The following is a 24,692-nucleotide window of genomic DNA, read 5'->3' as shown; positions in this document are numbered from 1 at the left end:
GAGCGGGACGGACGGACGGACGGCAGGCTGCAGAAGGCGGCGGGGCACGCCAGCCGCCCCCGGAGCAGGCCTGCAGGAGGGCAAGCGGCGGCTGGCAGGCCTTGGGACGGGGCAGCAAACCCTCCCGGGGCAGAAGGAGGGCGGGCAGGGCAGCGGGAGACCCCGGCGGCAGCACCGGGGACCCCTCGGCGGCTGCGGGTCAGAACGGGACCGAAGAGGTGAGCTCTCGGTCCCACGCCCCGCTGCGAGCTGTCTGCGGCCGGAGCCGCCGTCCCACCGGAGAGCCCCCGGGCAGACGGAGCCGGAGGAACCGGCTCGGGGCAGAGCCTGCCGCAGACACGGAGCCTCTGGCGCGGGAACGATGCAGCCGCAAGGCCAGCAGCCCTGCGCGGCCGCTCGGCGCCAGGCATTACTGAATATGGACAAGGAGGACCCGGCCTGTCTGCCCGTTCCCAGCCCGTGGCTCCGCTTCCAGCAGCCTCGCCGCCGTCGGGGCTCTCAGAAGCCCGTGGATTTACTCCGGCTGGTGGGGAGCCCATCCCGCCCTCCCCATGAAACACATCCCGCCTGCCCCGGGAGCGCCGGTGGCCGCAGAGCAGGGCAGGGCACCCAGGGCAGGCGGGAGCCCGCTCCGCTCCAGGGCCTCTTTCATTTTCTGGAACAAAGCAGCCTGTTTTCATCAGGAAGCGGTTGGCAGCATCCCCCCCCCCTCCAGAGATACGGGACCATCATCCAAGCTCGGCTCGTTTTCATAGGCCTTTTTCTCCTGAATAGGCCAAGACAAGCAATAGGCAAAGGCGGTCACGTGGACGGCAGTTTAATGAAGAACATATAAAAACTAGAAACAGAGGGAACACGACGGGACAAGGAGATGCCAGAAGGGAAAAGATGCAGAAGAAATGAGCAGAGATTTTCCATGGACAAAGGCCAAAAAGCAGGCAGGATCATAAACAACCAAAGCCGCCTGTTTTCTGTACGCAGAAAAACATGTTAGAAATACACGTATTTCATTGCCTTTGCAGGTTGGAATATTTCATATTGGTCCCCTTATACAAACCTAGAAGATTTTGCATGAGTGCTAAGAGAGGTTTCGTTCTGAATGACCCTGTTGATCTGAGCTTGTAGTTAGATAAAGTTGCAGATCGGAGAAAGTACTGAAGTTTTCAGAAATAAGACTCAGCTCAGGGAAACTGCATGGAGATGAAGCCGTGGGCAGAGCAGTCACCTCCCCAGGGCTGGCCGGGGCAGTGGCCGAGCCCAGGGCCCCCGTGCCTGGCCCTGCAGGGGAAGCAGCCGGCGGGCACGGCGCCGTTCCTCCGGCAGCCCCTTCGCAGCCCCCCGCCAGCTGCAGCTCCCGCCTTTGTCTCGCCGGCGTTGGCGTGGGGCTGGGAAGGGGCTGCCAGGGGAACGGCCGCCGCTGCCAAGAGGCTTCTCCCTGCCAGGATTTCCCGGGGGGTCTCTGGGTGCCGCAACCGGGAGGTGCCAGCTCCAGGGAGCTCTGCAGAGCGCCGTGTCCTCCCACCTACCCACCGCGCCTGCGTCTCCCGGCCGCTCGCAGGGGCGGGCAGCCCCTATGGGTGCCCCCTACGTGCGCGTCTGCCCGCTCCGAACGCGGGCGCTGCGGTCCCCGTGGCCCCAGTGCAGGCCCCATGCAAAGCCCGCGTCCCTCTGCACGCTCTGTTGGTTGTGCACCGGCAGCGCAACCCTGTGCACACCTGGCACGAGGCTCTCCTGCGGTTTTCGCACCCACACCCCTGCACCCCGTACCACTCCATTCCCCCCCGCACCATGCCCCAGGGCCTGCAGCCCTTGGAGCTGCTGCATGCCGAGCGCACCGAGCGCGTTGCACGGCCTGGTGCGCTCTGTGCCACGCTGCACGTGCGGCCTCGTCCAGACTCTCCGGAGCACGGCCTGGTGCACGCCCTGCCACCCCGGTGCACGCTTCAGTGCACACGCTGCTGCATGGCCTGGCGCACACCTCAACGCTCACACCAGCGCACACTCCAATGTCCACACCAGCGCACACCCCAATGTTCAACCCAACGCCCACCTCTGCACACCCCAACACTCACACTGGTGCACAACCCAACGCTCACACCAGCGCACACCCCAACGCTCACACCAGCGCACACGCCAATGTCCACACCAGCGCAGGCCCCAACGCTCACACCGGTGCACACCCCAATGTTCAACCCAACGCCCACCTCTGCACACCCCAACGCTCACACTGGTGCACACCCCAACGCTCGCACCAGCGCACACCCCAACGCTCACACCGGCGCACACCCCAATGTTCACCCCAACGCCCACCTCTGCACACCCCAACGCTCACACTGGTGCACACCCCAACGCTCGCACCAGCGCACACCCCAACGCTCGCACCAGTGCGCAACCCAACGCTCACACCGGCGCACACCCCAATGTTCAACCCAACGCCCACCTCTGCACACCCCAACACTCACACTGGTGCACACCCCAACGCTCGCACCAGCGCACACCCCAACGCTCACACCAGTGCGCACCCCAATGTCCACACCAGCGCACACGCCAACGCTCACACCAGCGCACACGCCAGTGTTCACACCAGCGCAGGCCCCAACGCTCACACCGGTGCACACGCCAATGTTCACCCCAACGCCCACCTCTGCACACCCCAACGCTCACACCAGTGCACAACCCAACGCTCACACCGGCGCACACCCCAATGCACACACTGGTGCACACCCCAACGCACACTAGTGCACACCCCAGTGCTCGCAGTGGTGCGCACACCAACACTCACACCGGTGCACAGCCCAACGCACACCCGTGCACACCCCCACGCACACCCCGGTGCACGTGCCGGTGCACACCCCACCGCACGCCCCGGTGTAAGCCCCGCCCCCGGGGAAGCCCCTCCCCCTCCCCGGAGAGGCCCCGCCCCCTCCCGGAGAGGCCCCGCCCCCCCGCGGCCGGCGCGGTGACGCGGCGCGGTGACGTCAGGCGGAGCTGTCCGCTCAGCACCGCGCGGCGGGCCGCGCCGCCAGCATGCGCCGGGGCCGGGGCCGGGGGCGCCGGGCGCCGCGGGGCCGCTGCCGCGGCGGGGCCGGGAGCGCAGGTGGGAGCGGGCGGGGCGGGGCCGCGGGGGGGCGGGCAGCACGTGGGGGTCCGGCAGGCGGGGGGGGGGGGGGGGGCTTCTCTCGGGGGAGGGGCTCGGGCACCGGGCTCCCGGCCCCCCGCCGCCCGCGGGAAGGAGCGCGGTGCCCGCGGTGGGCAGCGCGGGGCGCGGCGGGGCGCCCCCGGGACCCCCGCCCCGAACAAAGAGAGGGGCGGAGCGGCCCCGCGCCCCGGCGGCCCTTGCGGCCGTCGCTTAGCAACGCCGCGCCCGCCCCGCCGGCCCGGGGCCCGGCAGCCCGGCGGGGGGCAGCGGGGACGGACCGGGGCCGGGGGGGGGCGGCGGGGGCCGGGCCCCGAGCGCTGCCCCCGGGCCCTCGCCCACGCTGTGGCCCACGGGGCGGGGAGGGGAGGGCGGGGGTCCGGGACGGGCTGCGGCGGGGAGCCCGGGGCGGCGGGGAGGGCGGCAGCAGGTGGGCAAGCCCCGGCGCCAATGAGCAGGCGCTGGGCTCCCCTAGCAACAGTGCCCGCGCCAATGGGCGCCGGCAGCTGCCTGCAACGCTGCCTGCAACGCTGCCTGCAACCCCGCCGGAGACGGGTTTTCCCAGGCGACCCTTCCCCGCTGCCCTGGCCCCGGCCTGGCCTGGGCTGAGGGGCAGGGAGCAGCACCTCCCTGCCCTCCCTCTGCTCTGCCGTGCCGTGCCGTGCCGTGCCGTGCCATGCCCACGCCAGCCAGCCGGCTGTGCCATGCCCCATCCCCGGCCCCCCGGGCACAGCCGGCCGGCAGAACCCTGCTTTCACCCCGGACAGCATCGCCCGTCCCCGCCGGGGCAGCCGGGACCGGCGCCTCGCTCCCGGGCCCTGCGGTTAAAGTCCAATCCTGCTTAGCATCCCTCCGGGGCTCGGGCAGGGGCCCAGCACTCGGCTGCCCGCTCCCTGCCCGCCTGCTTCCCCGGGATTAGGCACCACGCTCGGCTTCCTCGGGGGATTTGCCCTGGCCACTGTTGCCTTCCCCAGCTGGAGGGAGGGAAGGAGGCCGGCGGCGGGGGGAGAGGTGCCGGTGGGGCCTGGCCTGGGCAGCAGCGAGGTGCTGGGCAATGGAGAGACATGGCTGCAGCCTCTGCCCTCTTCCCTGCCCCTTCCCGGTGCTCTGGTTTTGTGAGCCGTCCTGAGCTGGCTGCTTTAACGTGGCACTTGGAAAGCCTGGTGCTGGCGCGAGGACAACTGGTGACAATAAACCCATCCTAAACCAACCGAGCCCGGAAAGGCACCAGGGGAGCAAAGGGATGCTGGAACTGGCTCCAGGTGGGAGTGGGCAGACGGCTGCTGTAATTAGGTTTAAGCTGGAGCTGGATCAGTCTTTGCGGGGGATTATGACCCCTCCGTCTGCGTAGGCACTGCGGGGGGCCCGGCGGCCGCCTGCTCGGCATCCCGGCACGGCCACGGCGTTACGGGTGAGCCCTCGGGTAAGGGGCAGCGCCAGCCAGGGCCGGTCCCCCTCCGGCCCCGTGGGTCAGCGTGGGAGGGCTGGATCCAGCACGGGGGCCTGCTTTGTTTTTACAAGGACGCTAGGAGCTGGAGCAGGGATGAAAAATAGCCAGAAATATGATTAGAGGATTGGAGAAAATGCCTTGGAGTACAAGCTTTAAGAGCTCAATCTGTTTAGCCTATAAAAATAGAAGACTGAGGGGTGACTTAATTACTGAGCATAATTACTTCACAGGCAGAAAATACCAGGTAGTGGAAGTCTCCCTTTAATCGAGCAGGGAAAGGGCGCCGGCGAGCCAGGGGCAGGAAATTGAAGCCGCAGACAAATTACAAAGCACCGCGTCCCGGCAGCAAAGCTCCCCGGGGGTGAAGACAGGCTCCCTGGGGACAGCGCAGCCACCCTCTGGGTGACGGTCTGTGCCCCCGCAGCCCGCGTGGATGAGGCTGTTCCCCCATTCCCTTCCTTCCCACCTGGGTAGCGAGGGGCCGGAGCGGGTTTTTTGGCGGATGGGTGCCGAGTTGTGGGCATTGTGGTCGGGCACGTGCCAGCGGTGCCTCCATCCCCCTTCTCTCTCTCTCAGCAGTTGGGGCGGGTGCCGGGGCGCAGCTTTGCCGGCGAGCCATGGGGCAGGAGCAGAGACTTTGATGCCTCTCCCGGGAGTCCCCAGAGCCATGACTGCAACCGTGCAGACCCTGCGGTTCAAGCTGCTGCCGCACGAGCCGGGCCAGGAGTGGGGGCACAGCTGCCAGCAGGAAATCGAGCGTCGCTACCAGGTGGTGCCCTCAGTGGTGTGTGCCATGTGCTGCCTCTTCGGCATCATCTACTGCTTCTTCGGTGAGCGAGGCCAGGCCGGTGGCCGGTGGGGCAAGTGGGGAGAAGGGCAGTGGGGAGCCAGGGGAGTGCTGGCCATCCACCCCCTGACTGCGGTGGTCTCTCCACAGGCTACCGCTGCTTCAAGGCCGTCATGTTCCTGACCGGGCTGATGTTTGGCTCCATCATCATCTTCATGCTGTGCTACAAGGAGCGGGTGCTGGACACACAGCTGAGCGTGGAGGCGTCAGTGGGCATCGGCCTGGGCATCGGGGTCCTGTGTGGGCTGGTCACCATGCTGGTGCGCAGCGTCGGCCTCTTCATGGTGGGGCTGCTCCTGGGGCTGCTGCTGGCGGTGGCCACGCTGGTGGTGATGGAGCAGTTCTACCACCCGCCGACGGTGTGGATCCCCATCGCGCTGCTCCTGGGCGTGGGGATGCTCTTCGCTGTCCTCACCCTGCAGTGGCAGCGCTTCTTCACCACCCTCTCCACCGCCGTCTTCGGCAGCGCCATCATGACTGTCACCGTCGACTACTTCATCGAGCTCTTCCTCCTGGTACAGTACATTTATGAGCGCATCAAAGTGGCCCCCGCTCGCCCTGTGTGCTGGTACAGCTGGGTCATCCTGGGCGTCTGGCCACTCCTCACCACCCTGGGCGTCCTGGTCCAGTGGAAGGTCACGGCCGAGGGCTACTCCCACACCGAAGGTGCGTGGAGGCTGGAGGAGATGGACGTGGCGTGGGGTGGGTGCAGGAGCTGGGGGGCCGGGGTGGGGGTTGCCAGCGCCTGGTTTGCATGCACAGTTTGGGGCTCTGGGGGGACGTGGGATGGCAAGGGGAGGCCTGGGTGTGCAAAGCTGGGGCTGGCTTGCTTGTGGGGGGGATTTTGGGGTGCTCCCTGGTGCTCACGGACCTCTCTGCCCTGCAGTGATCATCAGCCGGCAGCAGCGCCGCGTGCAGCTGATGCGCATCAAGCAGCGGGAGGACCGAAAGGAGAAAAAGAAGAAGCGGAGACCCCACCACCCGCCGCCCCACCAGCACAAAGCCCACCCGCCCGAGCCCGCCTACCGCCGCAAGCCCAACCCTGTGCGCCGCTTCGATGGGGACGTGCTCTCCCCCGTGAGTCCCGCGCCCAGGGCAGAGATCTCCCCCGGCCTCCGTGGCCCTTCCTTCTCCATGTGGGCGGGCTGGAGCGCGGAGAGGGGAGAGGTGCCCAGGTGCCAGCCGGCATCCGAGCTCCTCAAGGGATAAGGCCAGGGCATCCCAGGGACCGGGCAGCTCAGGAGGGGCTGAGCTGGGATGTGCCCACCACGGAGCGCTTCAGTCTTTGCAAGCAAATGTAAACCAGTAGCCAAAAGTGCTGCGGCTGCAGTAGGAACAGGCGGTGGGCAAGGTGCGAAGTGTGTGCCCAGGGAAGGGACGGGGCTGTGCACCCTGCTGCGGCCAGCCCCCGGGGGGTCCAAGTGCTGGGGTGGGTGGGTGGGATTGCACAGGGCAGGTTCTGAGGGGCTGCTGCAGAGCTTAGGGTGGAGTGGGGTGGGATGGAGTGGGCCAGGAGCAGAGCCCCCCTCACTTTCTGTCCCCCCTCTCTCAAGCAGAGCTACATCCAGAGTTTCCGAGAGCGGCAGACGGGGCCATCCCTGAACAGTCTCATCGCCAGCTCCCACGCCGTGGTGGACCTGGACTATGACTGCAGCTCCACCGTGCCCCTCACCACGGGCTCCGGCCCTGCCGTGCGGGTATAAGCCAACCCAGTGACCTCAAGCGACACCAGCACCCCAGCCTGCTCCGACAGACCCCCTGGGACAGGCGGGGCTGTGCCCTCGGCCCCGGGCAGCCACGTGTGCCTCGGGGCTGCGGATGGAGACCCTTCCCGGGGATGCGTGGGACTTGGCTGGGTGAGCCCCGGCTGCCCACGGGGCCCGGAGGTGCTGGGGGAACCCTCCGGCAGGGACTCAGCCCAAGGACCGGGGACACCAGCACCCATGGACGCGTGGCGCGAGCGACTCTGCTGGGGTGGGGGGGTCCCTGAGCCCTCGCCGCTGCGTGTTTCCCCATGGCTTGGGCACGCGCATCCTGCATCCCAACATCTCCCTCCCCATGTTTGAGCCTCCCCTTCCCCGAGAGCAGCTCCCCACGCCTGCCCCCACCCCATCGCACCCCCCCAGCAACTCCCCAAGTGCCTGTGCCCCACATCCCTTCTTCAAAGAGCAGGTCCCCCAGCCCTTGCCCCCCTCCAGGGACTCCTCTGAGCATGTGTGCCCTGTCCTACCCTGGCCCTGAGAGCAGCTCCCAGGCAGCGCTTCCCAAAACCTGCCTCCTCAGAAGGTCCCCCTGCCTTAGACACCTTCCCTGCCCCCCAGAGCGGCTCGCCTCCCCCCTTTTCCCAAGCTGGACTGGGCTAGTCCTGCGGCAGAGGCTGCCAGGGCCAGGTGGGTCCCATGAGGATGCTGCCCTGGGGTGATGCCACGTGCATCCCCTCAAAACGTTTTGACAGGAGACAGGACATTGGATCCAGCCTTCGGGCAGAGGCTGGGCTGCCTCAGGGACGCGGGGACCCCCGTGGCGTCAGAGGCCATCGCTGTTTTGCTGGCGACTGGATTTTGTAGTGGCCGGGGGGGGGCCCTGGGGTCAGCCAAGCCTCCGGCCGGGGCAGGGCAGGGCAGGAGCCCCTGCCCAGAGCACCGCTGCAGGCAGAGGCTCCCGCCTTGTATATATTTCTCTTGCTGTGATTTGTATTAATTTATTACGGAGTGAGCCAGAACTTCCCCACGGCCAGGCAGGCAGGATGGCAGCGAGACTGGACCGGGTAGCCCCCCTGCTTTGGGAGCCCCCCCCAGCCGAGCCCGGCCAGCCCCGCTGTCCCGGGAACTGCATGTTTCTGCCAGGCGACCCCGTCCCCGCAGCGCCGCGCCGCCGTCCCCCTTTTCAGTCTCTTTTGTAAATGTGCCAAACACTGCTGAGGCCATGGCCGCACAGTAAAGAGCCTTTCGGAGCCCGGCGTGTGGGGCCAGGGGCTGTGCTGGGGGGCAGAGGCGTGGGGCGACCCCAAGGGCCGGGCTCCCCGGGGATGCTGGGTGGGGTGCAGAGCAATGCCTTCTCCTAACGGGACCCTGGCTCGCTGGGGTGGAAGAAGCCATGTCAGAAAAAAGCACTGTTTAATGCAGAGCCCTGAGGCCGGAGCAGGCTGGGGGTAGTGTCTGTGTGTCCGTACATCCTGGGGGAAGTGTGACCCCATCTCCCAGCAGCGGCGTCTGTCCATCTGCGTGCAGCCCCTGAGTGCCGCATCCTGGCTCCTAGCTCCCTGCAGGGACAGTGGGAGTCAGGGAGAGCTGCAGCATCCCCGCAGCTGGCGGGGCACCCAAAAGGGGTGTCCCAGCCAAGGGGGGCACAGACCCCTGGTCCCGTATCCAGCCTGATCCCCCCACCCCAGCACTCAGACCCTTGCAAGCAGTGGGGCGTGGGGACGGGGCCCCTGGTGTCCCTCTGGTGCGAGGCACAGTGGCAGCGCCAGCCCCCAGTGGTGCCCCCCCGGGTGCCTCCTCACCCTCCACGAGGAGCCGGGCGGTGGAGCGGTCGTCGAAGGCATCGCAGGTGTACGAGTCCTCGTCCTCGGGGCCCACGCGGTGGATGATGAGCGTGCGGTAGCAGTCCAGGTTGCAGATCTCATACTTGTCACCAGCGAAGATCTCGGTGTCCCCGCGGAGCCAGCGCACCCGGCCCCGGGCGTGGGACACAGTGCACTCCAGCGTCGCCTTGTGCCGCGCCAGCACTGTCTTGTCCCGCAGCGGCTTCACGATCCGGATGGGCAGCGCTGGCGGGCGGGGGGGAGCCGTCGGCATTGCGGGGCGAGCGGGCTCCCATGGGGACCCCACGAGCCAACCCTGGTGCACCCCAGCGCTGTTGCCGGAGCCTGGCCAGCCCTCGCACCCCACTCCAGTACCTTCCACCCGCAGGCTGGCCTCCGAGACGACCATCCCGGCGGCGAAGCGGATGAGTCCCGCGTCCTCTGGACGCACGGCGCAGAGCAGCAGGAAATGCCGGGTCCCTGGGGAGGGGGAGGCCGGCTCAAGGGGTCGGTGACAGGCACCCATGGCAGGCGGGAGGCACGGATTCCCCTTGTCCACACAAACTCCCCTTGCTTGAATTCGCCCCCTCCCACCCCCAAACTGGGTGCGGGGCCACCCTCAGCCCCACCTTCTTGCCGTATCTTCACCGTGCTGGAGACCTTGATTTTCTCCCCGTCTCGGAACCACTCGCCCTTCACGTCCCCATGCGACGCCTCGCAGGTGAAGACGGCATTGTCACCCTCCCGCACCTGGGCGTCCTGCAGGTCCTGCACGATGCAGACCTGGCGCTCTGCGGGCGAGGGGCAGGGTGCCAGGGTGGCCAAGGGCGAGGGGGAGCGGGCGGCGCAGCGTTTGGGGGTGCGCATACCCCCGGGAGGGGGGCGGCCGTACCCTGGACGTGCAGCGTGGCAGAGGCCCGGCAGTCACCCGCATCGCAGGTGTAGGTGCCGGCGTCGGCCAGCTCGCAGCGGCTCAGCTGCAGGACGCGTCGCCGACCCGCTGAGTAGATGCGGCAGTTGGGCCCCGGCCGCAGCTCCTGCCCGTCCTGCCCGGGGAGTGCGCGCTCAGGGGTGCAAGCAGGCAGCACCCCGCTGCTTTGCCTTTCCCTCCCCTGCCAGCAGCCCTCGCAGGGAGGGCAGCGGCCAGAGGGCAAAGCAGGGAGGAGGACGTAGCTCGGTGCTGCTGGAGGGGATCAGGGCAAACCCTCACCTTGAACCACTTCACCTCCGCGCTGGGGCGAGACAGCTCACACTCGAAGATAGCAACCCCCGTCTCCAGGACCCCCAGGTCCCGTGGGACCCTCACTATCGTGACTGGAGGCTCTGAGGGGAGAGGACACAGGGCAGGAAGGTTTGGTAGGGGAAAGACATGGGCTTGGGCTGTGGGGATGGGGAGCTGTGCCCGGGGCACCTCAGCATGGGGTGAGAGTGGCACTTCCTGGGGCACCACCATGGGCAAGCACTCATCACTGGTGTCCCAGCTGGCTCCAGACCCAGACCCTGGCCAGGGTGTCCCCACTGCTGAGCTCACTTCTCCTCCCTGGGGACAGGGGGACACCTGCCAACATGTGCCCGGAGTGGCTCACCTCAGCCCTGGCATCTCCCCTGAGACCAAACAGCTGCGGGACAGGCAGCACCGGTGCCACGCACCCCCCCGAGCCTGGCCCGGTGACCGTACCCCTCACAAGCAGGCGGGCACTGCAGCGCAGCGTGTCAGCGGTGAAGGTGACGGTGCCCGAGTCCTCCAGCGCCAGCCCCTCCAGCGTCAGGCTGTGCCTGCAGCCTGTGGCGCTGATCCGGCACGTGCCGCTGGGCTTCACCCGGATGCCGTCCCGCGTCCAGACCCCGGGCACGCTGGGGTGAGACAGCTCCAGGTGGAAGGTGGCTGTCTTCTTCTCAAAGGTCTCCACGTCTGCCAGCGGTGTCCGGATCGACACCTTCTGGGCTGCAAGGGACCCATGTCCATGAGCGGGTGCCTGCTCCACCCCAGAGACCCAGGCTCTGCAGTCTGTGCTTGCTGAACTGATCCCCTAAATCCAACCCTTCTCACCAGGCGCCCACCCCTGCCCGTGCCTGACCCCCACGCTCACCTCCCTGCTTGACCACCCTTCCAGCCAAATACTGGCTCTGCCCATGCTCCCTCCTCCAGCCTGCAGCATCCTTGCAGCAGGCTGGTGCTCTCCCCATTCCCGTCCCTGTCTCCATCCCCGTCCCTGTCCCCAGCGCAGTACTCACGCTCCACGCAGAGCCTGGCCTGTGTGCGGTCGTGCAGGCTCTCGCAGCGGTAGGTGCCGCGGTCGGCAGGGTTGAGGCAGCGAATGGTGAGGGTGCGCCGGCGCCCCAACTCCTGCATCTGGTACTTGCTGCCCGGCTGGAGGAGGACGCCCTGCTTCAGCCACTGCACCTCGGCGGCCTCATGGCTCACCTCCACCTCCAGGCACGCGTCCCCCTGCTCCTCTGCCACCACATCCTGCAGCTTCCGCACGAACAGCACCTGCGCCTCTGCATGGCCCATGCGCCAGGTCAGCGTCTGGCCCCGGGGCGGTGCCCTGGGCTGTGCCCCAGCCGGCTTCTTCCCCCTCACCTTGCACGCTCAGCCGGGCTGTGCTCACCAGCCCCTCGGCGTTGGCCGTCACGGTGGCCGCATCCCCCGGCTGGCACTGCCGGAGGGTGAGGCTGTGGCACGGTCCGCTCCTCGTCACCAGCAGCCGCTCACCGGGGACCACAGGCTGGCCGTTCAGCTGCCAGGTCACAGCCACGTCCTCGGGGGACACCAGGCACTTGAAGGTGGCATCGTCCCCCTCCAGCACTGTCAGGCTCTGAAGCTCTGTGATGATCTCCACCACCCTGGGGACTACAGCCGGGGTGTCAGGGCACAGCATCGGGGACCCCCCGTCCTGCAGAGCCGCTGAGCATCCCCACACCCTGCTGCCATCACCATGCCCAGCTTCCCCACCACCCCCTGTGGCACAGGGGTCCCCGGGGTGACGGCCAAGCCTTGGGCACAGCTCACCCTGCACTGTCAGCGTCGCCAGCGTCCGGTCGTCATTGGACTCGCAGCAGTACTCGCCGGCGTCCTCGGGCTCCACGCGGCTCAGCACCAGCGAGCGCTCTCGCCCCTCCACCATCATCTGCCGGCGGGGGCCAGGCGCCAGCGCCCTCCCGTCCTTCCGCCATACCACATCACCCCGCGCCTTGCAGAGCTCGCACCACAGCACCACCCGCTCGCCCTGCCGTGCACGCACGTCCGACAGCCCACGCAGGAACTTCACTTGCAGCTCTGCACAGCCAAACCCCCCATGTCGGCACTCGTTGCTGCCATGGGGGGGTCCCCACGTGCCCCACTGCCCCCCCTGTCACCCACCTCGGACGCTCACATCGAACTGCATCTGGTCGTGGGGGGAGAGGCAAGTGTAGACGCCGGCGTCCTCCTTGGCCACGTTGTGGAGGACGAGGCTGTGCACGCGGCCGTCCCGCCGCAGCTCGCAGCGCTCGCCGGCCACCGCTGCCTGCCGTGGGCCCAGCCAGGTGATGTCGGCTCGCTCCGTGGAGGCGACGGCGGAGAGCACGGCACTGCCACCCTCTAGCACCAGCAGCTTCTCCTGCTCTTCCCGCTTGTTCACAAACAGCACGGGAGCCTCTGTGCCGGGGGAGCACCGGGCTTAGCCATGCCCCCGCCGGTGGCACTGGCATGGGATGGGAGCACGAAGCATCCCGGTGCAGGGCAGGGGACCGCTCCTGCCCCCTGGCATGGGTGAGGGACACCTCCAGGCTCACCTTTCACTTGCAGCGTGAAATGCACCTCATCATCACCGGCATCGCAGAGGAAGATGCCACTGTCACCCAGCTCCACTTGCTTGATGGTGAGGCTGCGTGCAGCACCCTCGCTGCACACCAGCAGCCGCCCGCCCGAGCGCAGTGTCTGTCCGTCCTTCTGCCACTGCACTGTCGCTGTCTCCGGGGAAAGCCGGGCCACCAGTGTCACACTGTCCCCCTCCAGCACCTCCAGTGGGCTCTGTGCCTCCTCCTTGTTGACAACGCGCACGGGCCGGGCTGGGGGGCGCGGGGGACAAGGCAGGGCTCAGGGGTGTTCCTGCGGTGTGGGGCAGCACAGGGATGGGACCACTGGGAGTGGAGAGGCAGCGATGCCCACAGTGTGTCACCGTGGGGCAGGAGGGGTGGGGGGCTGATGGGTGCATCCAGCTGTGGGATGCTGTGGGTGGCTGGGGGTTGCTGTGGGGCTGGCTGGGGGTGACGGTGGGAAGAGACGGGGGTCCCGGTGGGATAGCTGTGCAGGCTGGCGGAGTCTGGCAGCCCAAGGTCTCATCAAGGAAGGAGCCCCAGGCAGGGATGGCTGCAAAGCCCATCACTCCTGCATCCCTCCCTGCACAGGCAGCTCAGCTGCCGGGCTGGGGCCGTTAATTTCAGTGTTCCCCCCATCCCAAGCACCTTGCTGGGGAGCCGGGACACCTGCCTGTGCCAGGTCCTCTCCCACCCTGCCCAGCTCTCCATCCCCAGCCGATAAGGGTCCGGGCTGAGCTCAGCCCTTGGCAGCCGAAGCAGGAGGAGCGGCGCCTGGGAGCCAGCCAAGGCTAAATTTAACCAGCCCCTGTCTGGGGGAGGCGGGAGGGATGCGTCTTGCCACGACCCTGACATGTCCCTTTCTGACCAACAGCTCCTGCGGGGTTGGGGACAGGGCTCCTACCCTCCCCTGCCACACTGCTGCCCTGGCCTCTGCCATCAGTGGGGTCACAGAGGCGTCCCCTCCCCTCACCCAGGGCTGTGGCATGATCCCACCAAGCTGGGCGTCCCCAGGGCACCAAGCTCCTGCCAGCTCACCTGACACCTCCACGCTCATCACCACGTGGTCGCTGGCAGCGTCACAGACGTAGCACCCCGAGTCACCGGGCTGTGCCCCACAGATGGTGAGCTGCTGCAGCACCCCGCGGGCTTTGACCTGCACCCGCTCACCCGGCTGCACCTCCTGGCCGTCCCGGAGCCAGCGCACAGTGGCGTCGGGCCGGGAGAGCTCACAAGCCAGCACCAGGTCCTCCCCAGCCACCAGGCAGTGATGCTCCATGGCGCCCGTGCTGCCCACAATGGTCACCGGTGGCTCTGGGACTGGAGAGACGGGCTGTCACCATAGGAGCAGCAGCCTGTGCCGGGTGCTGCAATGGCCAGATCCTGTCTGGACCTCCTCTGGCCGCAGATGGGCAGCGCAGGCTTTCCACAGAGCCCCCACATGGGTGCAGCCCGCTCCCTGTGTCCCCCACCCCAGCCTCCCCATGCTCGCTGCCACCCAGCTCAGCCCCACAGCCCTGCAGCAGCCAGGGACCCACCTCAGTCCTCACCCTACCGGCTGTCCCCCCCAGGACCTCCCGCTCACCTTCCACGGTGACGAAGAAGACGATGCTGTCGTCACCAGTGTCGCAGAGATACTCCCCCGCATCCCTGCCTGTGGCACCCAGGACGACAAGGGAGCGGCGTGCCCCGTCCTCCTCCAGCCGTACACGCCCCGTGTCCTGCAACTTCTCCCCATCCTTGTACCACTTCACCTCCCCATGGGCATGCGAGAGGTGCACCTCCAGCACCAGGTCCTCCATGGCCCGGCAGTGGTGGTGGGTTGGCAGGACGTCCCTCTCCAGGATCCTGACCAGTGGGTCTGCAGCACCCAACACCAACAGAGCTGCGGTCTCTGGGGTCCGTGCACCCAGCACCCCCTACCAGGCTCTCTCCCAGCCTCGTGCTCACCCAACACTTGGACGGTGAAGGTCACTGTGTCATCGGCGGTGTCACAGATGTATTTTCCAGAGTGCTCGGCTCGGGCCGCGGGGATGAGCAGGCGGCGGTGGGCACCCTCCTCCTCCAGGACCAGGCTGCCCCCAGCCTCCAGCCTGACGCCCTCCTTGGCCCAGCGCACAGGCGCATCTGCGCGGGACAGCTCACAGCCCAGCGTCACTGTCTCCCCTGGGGACACCGTCACGACAGGCAAAGGTCTGCAGGGCTGCAGAATCCTCACTGGCGGCTCTGCAAGGACGGCATGGCCGTGATGCAAAGCAGCAAGGGACAACGCGGCCCGGGGATGCCTCTGCTGCCAGCCCCAGGCGTGCACTCGCACTGGGTGGCCCAGCACCCAGGGAGTGGGTGCCCACTGGCTCCATCACTACAGAGGAGCTGCTCCCCCTTGCCCAGGCTGGGAAAAACCCCACAGCCAGAGCCCCATCAGCACCTCCCTGCTCCCAGGTCCCCACTGACCTGACACCTTGACATCGAAGGAGACGGCCTCATCCTTGCTCTCGCAAATGTACTCGCCCATGTCCTCTGCGCTGCTCCTGGGGATGAGGAGGCAGCGCCAGGCCCCCTCCGCCCGCAGCAGCAGGTTGTCAGTCTCATCCACCTCCAACCCATCCTTGAACCAGCGCACGGGAGCATCCGGCACAGAGAGCTCGCACCGCAGCTCCACGCGCTCCGGCGCCTGCACCAGCAGCTCCAGTGAGCGCTGCGGCGGGTGCAGGATCCTCACTGCAGGCTCTGCCAGGGACATAGAGGAAGGGTGTGAGACCCTGGCTCTGCTGTCCCTACTTACTGACACCTGTGTCCCTGTCCCCGTGGGGCTGTGCAGGTGCTACAGCCTCTTGCCCCAGTGCAAAGGGGCAGGACCTGCTCGAGGGCAGGGCAGCAGGCACACAGTGCCAGCCCAGCACAGCTGGAGGGGGGCACCCACCAGCCCCTGGGTGATGCAGCCGCATCACCTCCTCTGCGATGCTCAGGGCAGGCAGCAGTGCTGGGGACCCCATGGCACAGAGCTGGGGCAGTGCTGCCCTTCCCAGGACATCCCTGTTGTGTCACCAACCTGCCACCAAGACGTGGTAGGAGACAGACGCATCCCCGGCGTTGCAGATGAACTCCCCCGTGTCCTGCGGCCGGGCGCAGGGCAGCACCAGCTGGCACCGCAGCCCTTCCTGCTCCAGCACCAGGCTCTTGCCTGCCCGCACCTCCTCCCCGTCCTTGTACCAGCGCACCGGGGCTGCCGGGCGGGACAGCTGGCACCACAGCTCCACGTGCTGCCCAGCCACGTAGGCGTGGGGGCCCTCCTTGTTGGAGCTGATGATCCTCACCGGCGCATCTACCGGGGGACACATGGGGGGACTCAGCTGTGGTGGCAGGAGAGCCCCGCAGGAGGACAGGCTCCCCCCGGGCATCTCACCGATCACGGTCACCCTGAAGTTGGCGGCATCGTTCCCGGCATCGCAGGTGTACATCCCCGAGTCAGATGGCACAGCTGTGGGGATGTGCAGCCTCCGCGAGCATCCCTCCGAGCAGATAGCCAGGACCTTGGTTGGGACCACAGCCTCGCCATCCTTCAGCCAGTGGACGGGGGCATCCGGAGGGGACACCTGGCACTCCAGCAGCACAGGCAGCCCTGCCAGCACCTCCCAGAGCTGCTGTGCCTCCGGCACTGGGGTGATGCGGACCTGCGGGGCTGAGAGGACCAAGACCTTGTGTCACTTGGCCTCCATCATACCTGCCCTGGGGCCAGCGGCCAGGGTTGTCCCAGCCCTGAGGCACTGGCAGTGGAAAGCCGAGGAAGCACCGGAGCTGGGGTGTATGGTGGCATAACCCATGGGCAGGCAGCATGGCTGTGCCCTGGGGTGCAGAGGGGCAGCGCAGCACAGGGCTCTGGGAGGAGATGGAGCAGCTGACCTGCCCCTGCCTGCATCCCCCTCCGGCCCAGGGGCACGGGCAAGGAGCAGCTCACAAGGACCCGAGGAGCAGCCGAGATGCTGCAGCCACTGGTGGGACGGCAGCATGAGCAGGGAGCCAGGGCAGAGGGAGAGGGGGAGAGGGCCGTAGCTGTGCATCGCACCCACCTGCCACAGTGATGGTGTAGAAGACAGAGTCCCCGCCAGCGTCGCAGACGAACTCCCCCGTGTCCTGTGGCCGGGCGCAGGGCAGCACCAGCCGGTGCCACGGCCCCTCCTGCTCTAGCACCAGGCTCTCACCTGCCTCCACCTCCTCCCCGTCCTTGTACCAGTGCACTGGGGCCGCCGGGCGGGACAGCTGGCACCACAGCTCCACGCGCTGCCCGGCCAGGTAGGCGTGGGGGGCCTCCTCATTGGAGCCGATGATCCTCACTGGTGCCTCTGCCAGGGAGAGACGCGGGGCTCAGCCAGGATGTAAAGACCAGAGCGGGTGATGGTGGTAGTCACAGCCCTGTGTGGAGCGATGGCTTCACAAGCTCATTGGGTTTAAGGCTGGAAGGCACCACCTCACCTGCATCCTGCATAGCACAAGTGGTCACTTGGGGCCACTGGGGCCACTGGAGGCCACTGGGTCCCCCATGGTGCTTCTGTCTCAGCTCAGCCCTTGGCATTTGCTGACACTGTGGCACAGGTGTGTGGCTCGCTTGTGGCCAGTGTCCCCATCCCTCCTGCTCACCGGGACCCAGGACACCATGCCAGATGGCAGTGCTTGCTGAATGCCACCATTAATGGGTTACACATGAAATGTGTGCCACTGATCACATCTCCCTGCTGACTTGAGTGGGGCCTCTAAAGCCAGAGGGGCTCCCAGTACAAGCATGAAGTGACCAGCCCCCTCTCTCCTGGGAGGAGGTCAGGATGCGGCCCCTGCCTGCAGCAGCCCATGCCACCTCCCAGCCACATGCATTGCAGCAGGCTGTAGCCCAGACTGTGCCACGGTGCTCAGCCAGCCCATGGCTCTGGGCGGGCACGGGACACAGCCAGCACAAGAGCAGGCTGGCGGCCGAGCAGCGACCTGCCCTTCTCACAGCCCGCAGCTGCCCCGTGCTGGGCGTCCGGGCTGCAAACTTCCCAGGCAGTTTCCAGCTGTGATGACCAGGCTCAGGAGCACACCGCAGCCCCGCAGCGCATGCGAGCGGTGCGACGCCAGTTTGCAGCATTCAACCTGCACCACGCTGAGCCTTCATCCGCCCGGCTCCCTGATTAAATGCTTGGCGGCTGCCTGTCTCCCTAGACCTGCTAAAAGCAATCATGTCGCTGAAGTGCTGCTGGAGATGTTGAACAGCACCGAAGTGAGGAGGGGGCGACGTGCCAGCCCTCGGTGGGCAGCACCGCTCGGGCCCCTGCCCTGCTGCTGGCTCCGAGGGAGCCCTGGTGCTCAGCAGCTGCTGGAAAACCCAGAGGTGTGCGGGGGTGGCCGGGCTTGAGGCAGGCAGGCTCTGTGCCACAGCAGCCCCTGAGGGATAGCTGGGATGCCTCGGGGAAACCCAAGCATGCCATGGCAGCGGCAGCGCTGCTTGCAGCAGCCAGCCTGGCACTTGTGCCAGAGGGGTGCCAGCCTGAGCCTCCTGGCACCTGCAGCGAGACCCACCGGTGACAGCGATGGCCGAATCCTGATTGAACCGAGCTAGCCTCTCTAAGACCCTTCCATCTAAGTTATGCAAAGCTGCTCAGCTGAAAGGCTGAGCTTCAGCAGATGGTGTTTCCCCCTCCCACCCCAGGGAAGCGGAGCTCTCCATGCCCTGCACCCCCGCGGGGCAGACGATGCCTCCTGCCTCTGCCCAGAGCACACGCTGCCTGTCCTTCCCGCTGGAGAATTTGCCTTTGTCACACTAAAACCCTCCTTTCTTCACCCTCCCGGCAGTCACCACTGACTCTTCCAGGATCTCTCATCACTCATCCCATCTTCGCTCCTACATCCTCTGCCATCAACTTCGGCACTTTGCCACCTATTAACACCATGGAGAGGTTTTACTGCTGCGGTCACGGAGCCTTTTAACTGGGCTTTAGCTCTGCCCCCAGTCACCTTCCTGTGGTTGCGGGATTGTGTTTCGGGGCCAGCAAGGGGAAGTCTTTCACTCGCTTTCAGTTTTCATTATCCTCTGCCAGCCCGCGACGCCAGCAGCCACTCCGTGGCCGGGGCAGCCGCTGCAGGACACCGGCCCCTGCTCACACCCAGCAACCACCACCCAATTTTTGGTATCCAGGCAACCGCTAATTTTCAGGTCAGCAATTAACACCGTCCATCAGAGCGATGTCCAACCACAAGTCACCCCACGCCAGGTGCTGGGTGCTCATACCCACTATTTTTAGGAACTCAGAGGAGGGCTTGTTTACCACCATGGGAGAGGTCCAGCAAACACCCCAGCGTGGAGGTGCTGGGTGCCAGCCCTTGGGCGCCCCAGCGTTTCAGACCAGCACAGCGAGCTGTCCCCTTTGCCAGTCAGTCTGGGTGGTTTTACAGACCAGAGCTGCCGCAAAGACCCCACCTGCCCGACCTCCTGGAGAGGACCCAGCAAGAGCATCTCTGATGAGCATCCCCAAGCCCAGGGTAGCAAGGGACAGTGACACCAACAGCGGCATGTACTGTGGCACCCTCCACCACCAAAGAAAGCCCCCCAGGATGTGACCCCACCAGCCTGTCTGCATCGCACCCACCTGCCACAGTGACGGTGTAGAAGACAGAGTCACCGCCGGCGTCGCAGACGAACTCCCCCGTGTCCTGTGGCCGGGCACAGGGCAGCACCAGCCGGTGCCGCGGCCCCTCCTGCTCCAGCACCAGGCTCTCACCCGCCTCCACCTCCTCCCCGTCCTTGTACCAGTGCACTGGGGCCGCCGGGCGGGACAGCTGGCACCACAGCTCCACGCGCTGCCCGGCCATGTAGGCGTGGGGGGCCTCTTCGTTGGAGCCGATGATCCTCACCGGTGCCTCTGCCAGGGATAATGTGGGGCTCAGCACAGGCACCCGTCTGACAGCAACTTTCAGCCCCATCATGGGGGCAAGAAGAGGGGCAGGAGCACTGTCAGGAGGCGGGGTCCAGGCTCCCGCACGCAGTCCCCAGCTCACCGGTCACGGTCACCACAAAGCTCACGGTATCATCCCCGGCATCACAGGTGTATGTGCCGGTGTCCGAGGGATCCGCCGAGCGCAGGAGCAGCCTCCGCACGCAGCCCTCTGCCTGCACCGCGATAACGTCATCCAGGGGTACAGCCTCGCCGTCCTTCAGCCAGTGGACGGGGGCACCCGGGGGGGACACCTGGCACTCCAGCAGCACGGGCAGCCCCGATGGCACCTCCCGGAGCCGCTCGGCCTCAGGCACCGGGGTGATGCGGACCTGCGGAGCTAAGAGAGACATTGTAGAGGGTTAAGAAGCATCCTCCAGCATGAGAGCCCCTGCTGCTCTTCTCCTGGCAGGACCCCAGGGCGAGAGCCCCGCTCACCTTGCACGTGCAGCATGGCCGAGTCCCGCACGCTGCCGGACACGAAGGTGACCTGGGCCCCACTGTCGGCCAGCCGCACTCCCTGGATCAGCAGTGAGTGCTCCGTCCCGTGGCGCCGCATGCTGCACCGGCCACCGGCCTCCTCCTCCTCCTCGCCTAGCCTGGTACCATCGAGGAACCAGGTGCCATGCACCGTGGCCGACAGCTCCAGGGAGAACCGGGCGTCCTCGCCATCCCGCACCCACACATCCTGCAGACCCCTCTCCAGGCGAGCTGCCGGGGCTGGAGCATGGCCGGACTCAGCCATGGTGGCACCGGCCAGCAGTGTGCCATGGCACGACATCCCGGATGGCCCCTGGGGAGAGCTGGGTCCTGGGGGGGGGGGGGGTCCCCAGCTCAGCACCCTCACCGAGATGCACGGAGCCGGGGAACTCCACGGGGCAGCTCTGGCCGTGCTCGTTGGCAGCGCAGACACGGAAGCAGTAGTCGGCCTCGCAGGGCACGCTGTCGCCCAGCACCCGCACGCGGCCAGGCAGGTCGGTGGCGAGGCACTGCACCCACTCGCCCCCCGCCGCCTCCCGCCGCTCCAGCAGGTAGCGGCTGGGGGGGCGGAGGTGGGCGTCGGGTGCGGGGCACCACATCAGCAGGGCCGCGTTGCTCTCTGCCACGCTCATCTCGGCTGCCACGGGCGCGCTCGGGGGGTCACGCTTCACACCTGCAAGTCACAGCCCGTGTTGCCTGCTTGGGGACGGCAGTGAGGCTCCCGGTGGGGTGGCAGAAGGGCTGAAGGGGGCTACACAGCCTGTTTCTCTGGGGATCCTCTCTCTGATGGAGAGGATGGAGAGGATGGTTTTGTTCCCATGTAGTATGGTGCTGCTCTGTGAGTGCCAGCGAGGCTGGGGCCCTGGAGCCCTGCTAAAAGCCCCCTTCCCCAAAAAGCCATCGCAGCATCACGTCCCCAGTGTACTGGGTGCCCATCCCATCTCTCCCCCATGTCAGTCCCCTGTGAATGGGCAGGACCGAGGACGCGGGGCCCCTCTGAGCCTGGGGCTTACACTTGACCCGGAGCTGGGAGGACGTTTGCGACTCCCCGATGGTGAAGGAGATGATGCCCGCGTCCTGGCGGGTGACGTGTACCAGCACCAGGAGGTGTGTCCTGCCGAAGCTCTTCAGCACGGTGCGGGGTGACTCCCACAGCTGCAGCCCGTCCCGGCTCCAGCAGATCCCCTCCAACGCCTCCCGCGTCTCCACACAGAAAACCGCGTTCTCCCCCTCCATCACGTCCAGCTTCCGCGGCAGCCGCTTTGCGATCACCCCTACAAGAAGAGATGTGTGAGGGCTGGGGAGGGATGCTGGGGAGTCAGCTGGGCTCCCCGGTGTGGGAGAGAGGAGGAGGAGGAGGTCGAGAAAGGGCGGCAGCAGCAGGTGCCACAGCCAAACACTGGGAAGGTATATGCAGGGGGCAGTGGGGAGCCTGACGAGGAGGGGGATAGGAAGGCAAAGCCATGCCACCTGAGACCTGCCCCCCACCTCGGACGGAGACCTCGGCAATGCTGCGCCCCTTGTCCTTCATCTGGCAGAGGTAGATGCCGTCATCATCAGTGCGGGCGTCACGGATGGTCAGGCGCCGCAGCACGCCTCGCTCTTCCATCACGTACTTGTGGCTGGGCTGCAGCTCCCTGTCCTCCAGGTACCAGGCGGTGGGGATGGTCTCCAGCGGCACCTGGCACTCCAGCACAGCGTCCTCCCGCTCCGCCACCTCCACGTCTGCCAGCTGCACCTGGAACCGCAGCCGGTGCTCTGCCGCCAGGAGAGACGGGTGCTGAGGGTGTGTGGGGCACAGCACCTGCCAGCAGCCCTTTGCTCGGGGCTCTCCCAGCTCGCAAACAGCGCCGAGCCCTTGGCCCTTCTCTGCCTCTCCCCTCTTTGGCCCTTGTGGGACAGGCACTGCCCCAAGAAGCACATTCCCCAGAGCAGGGGGAACCAGGGCACGGGCTGGGGACACCCAGCGGTGCCCCCAGCATCTCAGCAGGAAGTTTTGGGGGACGCAGGAGTGTGCACGCCAGCACATTGCAGCAGGCATCTCAGCAGAGGGGAGCAGTGGGGTGCAGGCAGGGGATGCACCAGGTGCCGGGTCACCCCAGTGGCGGGCTGTCCCCAGCTGGCAGGGTGGCACTGGGGGACGGGGCTGCTGCCAGTTCAGATGCTTGGAGCCGTGCCCTGCAGGGCTGCCCGCCAAAACCACTCAGCACTTCCAAGGGAATTTGTCACCAGGCACTGTCCCCCCTTCCTGCTCGCAGCTGTACACCCGCAGCCCTCCAGAGATGCCACCTCTCTGCTTGCAAGGAGAGAGGGGCACAGAGCGAGGGACAGGACCCTGGGGGAGCCCAGCATCCCCTGCTTCCACCCTGCAGCTCTATCTGGAGGAGCGTGGGGTGACCCCGGCTGTACAGGGCAGGAGGGAGCCCAGGGATGCTGGGCTCACACACAGACGCATCCCTGCAAGACAAGAAGCCCTGGACCGCCCCCAGCGCCCGGCCGCCCCTGGCAGCGCTTGGCCACGCTCCTACCTTTCACCTTGAGCTGAACCGCACTGAGGGTCTGGCCGGCAGTGTTGGACGCGGTGCAGACGTACAGCCCCTGGTCCTGGGGTTTGCAGTACAGCACCTTGAGGATGAAGTAGCCCTCCCGGTCCTCGTAGATGAGGTGCCTGCGGCTGGGGGCGAGGGGCTCACCGTCCTTCTGCCAGACGATCTCTGGCTTGGGCTTGCCAGTGACATAGCAGCGAAACTTGGCGTGCTTCCCCACGCTCACAGCGAATGCCTTGGCCCCCGGTGGCCTGGCCAGCACTGTGCCATTGGGCACTCCGATCTCTGGTCCTGCATGCCGTCCCGCCACGTGCCGCTGTCGCCGCTGTTGCCGCTCCACCAGCGGCTCAGGGCCATCAGCAGGAGAGCCATTGGTGAGCCCATCCGGCGGTGCCCGGGGTTCGACCAGGAGCACGGCAGCAGCCAGGGCCTCCTGGGAGCCGCTGCGTGCACGGCACACGTACACCCCTGCGTCCGGTGGCCGGGCACCGAACAGCTTCAGGAAGTGCCAGTCCTCCGGCTCCTGCCCCACTGCGAAGTGGCTGCTCTCAAAGAGGTCGGAGAGCTTGTGTCCATCCTTCTCCCACTCCAGCACCAGGCAGGGCTGCCCGGACACCCTGCAGGCGAACATCACATCCTCCCCCCGGCACACCCGCGTGGACGAGGGGGCAACGAGGAAGGTGAGCACCTCGCCATCCGAGCATCCCTCTTCCTGGGGCTCACCCACCTCCACCTTGAGCGTGGCGGCAGCATAGGTCTCGCCAACACTGTTCTTGGCCTTGCAGACATAGAGCCCGCTGTCCTGGGGGGTGGCATGGGACACCAGCAGGCTGTACAGATCCCCCTTGGCCTCCACGTGGAAGCGGCCCGAGGGCTCGATCGGGGTCTTGTCTTTCTCCCAGAGGATGCTTGGCCTGGGGTCACCTGTGATCTGGCAGCTCAGGACCGCGTCAGCACCACTTTGTACCGTGAAGGCACGTGGATAGGCCAGGAACCTGGGGGCTCCCCCGAACCCCTCCATTGCCACCTTCCCAGGCTCACGGCAGGCGGCTGGCCAGGGCAGCAGCAGGGATCATCAGCCTGGGGGGATGCACAGACCGACAGGGATGGGGGCTCAGGCTTCGGCAAAGGGACTGGTGTGGAGCACTGCCGAGAGGGACCCACGCCCGGAGTGAAGCCCCTAGCACCGAGCCCGTGCCGCAGGAGCATCACCCTTGCTCTGAGCACCCCCGCCCCGCTGGCTATGCTCCTGTCTCAGCCCAAATCACCCATTTCTCAGCCCAACAGCAATAGCAGAGGTGACAAAAGGGGCTCTTTGCACCCCAAGAGGCTGGGGTGCCTACAACCCAGGCTGCCTGCCCCAGGGTCGCAGAGGGGACCCCAGCTTGCGGACGGGGGACCCCTGCCTAGATGGAGAGTGCGGGCAGCTGCTCACTGGGTGCTGGGGATGGCGGAGGCAGGAGGGCCCCAGCCCACCCCTTCCCCACCCGCGGGGCATTCCTGCAGTATCGGGTGGTGGCAGAGCCACATTCCTGCAGCATCTGGGCTGGCTCAGCAGGCAGGTGCTGATATGGGACTGTCGCCGGATCCAGGCGCTTCCTCCCAAGCTCAGAGGGGCAAGGGACCCCCCTGCACCCAGAGGTCTCCCTCAGGGCCCTGCCCTGGGGCAAATCAGGGCTCCCCCAGGAGCAGGTCCCTCTCCAGAGCGTGGTCCCACAGGCAGGATCCAGCCCTTGGGTATTGAAAGCCCCGGCTGGAAATAATCAGTCGCTCAAGCCCCAGGGGGCAGAGGGAAGGCCTGGGGGACAGGTCCTGCTTTCGGAGGGCACTGCTTCCATCCCCAGCGCTGCAGGTAACTGTGCCCATTGTCACGGGCAGGAGCGGAGCAGGGTGCTCCGTGCCTCCCCTGGGTGAGCACACCCCAGCCTCTGCCCGCACAAT

At 66.8% G+C, this 24,692-nt stretch overlaps 2 protein-coding genes across 2 annotated transcripts; one reads left to right on the top strand and one right to left on the bottom strand.

The window, feature by feature from the left end:
• Positions 1 to 5,226: 5,226 nt before the first annotated feature.
• Positions 5,227 to 7,136, top strand: TMEM198 (transmembrane protein 198; the record flags this gene model as incomplete). Its single annotated transcript, XM_082312541.1, has 4 exons — positions 5,227 to 5,416; positions 5,524 to 6,099; positions 6,320 to 6,510; positions 6,990 to 7,136. 4 exons carry the CDS (start codon positions 5,227 to 5,229, stop codon positions 7,134 to 7,136), a joined length of 1,104 nt encoding a protein of 367 aa, XP_082168667.1.
• Positions 7,137 to 9,654: 2,518 nt separating this feature from the next.
• On the bottom strand, positions 9,655 to 23,772 carry OBSL1 (obscurin like cytoskeletal adaptor 1; the record flags this gene model as incomplete). The annotated part of the gene is made up of 22 exons (XM_082311472.1): positions 9,655 to 9,750; positions 9,829 to 10,005; positions 10,170 to 10,282; positions 10,638 to 10,904; positions 11,195 to 11,461; positions 11,544 to 11,813; positions 11,973 to 12,239; positions 12,324 to 12,599; positions 12,737 to 13,012; positions 13,799 to 14,074; positions 14,346 to 14,621; positions 14,711 to 14,887; positions 15,215 to 15,490; positions 15,813 to 16,442; positions 16,831 to 17,103; positions 19,381 to 19,653; positions 19,790 to 20,065; positions 20,164 to 20,445; positions 20,573 to 20,878; positions 21,219 to 21,479; positions 21,694 to 21,963; positions 22,734 to 23,772. The coding sequence occupies 22 exons, from the start codon at positions 23,770 to 23,772 to the stop codon at positions 9,655 to 9,657; spliced, it is 6,624 nt and encodes a 2,207-aa protein (XP_082167598.1).
• Between the last annotated feature and the right edge of the window lie 920 nt (positions 23,773 to 24,692).

The sequence above is a fragment of the Platalea leucorodia genome (assembly GCF_965183815.1).
Source record: "Platalea leucorodia genome assembly, chromosome: 5".
Lineage (NCBI taxonomy): Eukaryota > Metazoa > Chordata > Aves > Pelecaniformes > Threskiornithidae > Platalea > Platalea leucorodia.
The sequence above is the reverse complement of the archived record's forward strand: the minus strand, read 5'-3'. Positions and strand labels throughout refer to the sequence as shown.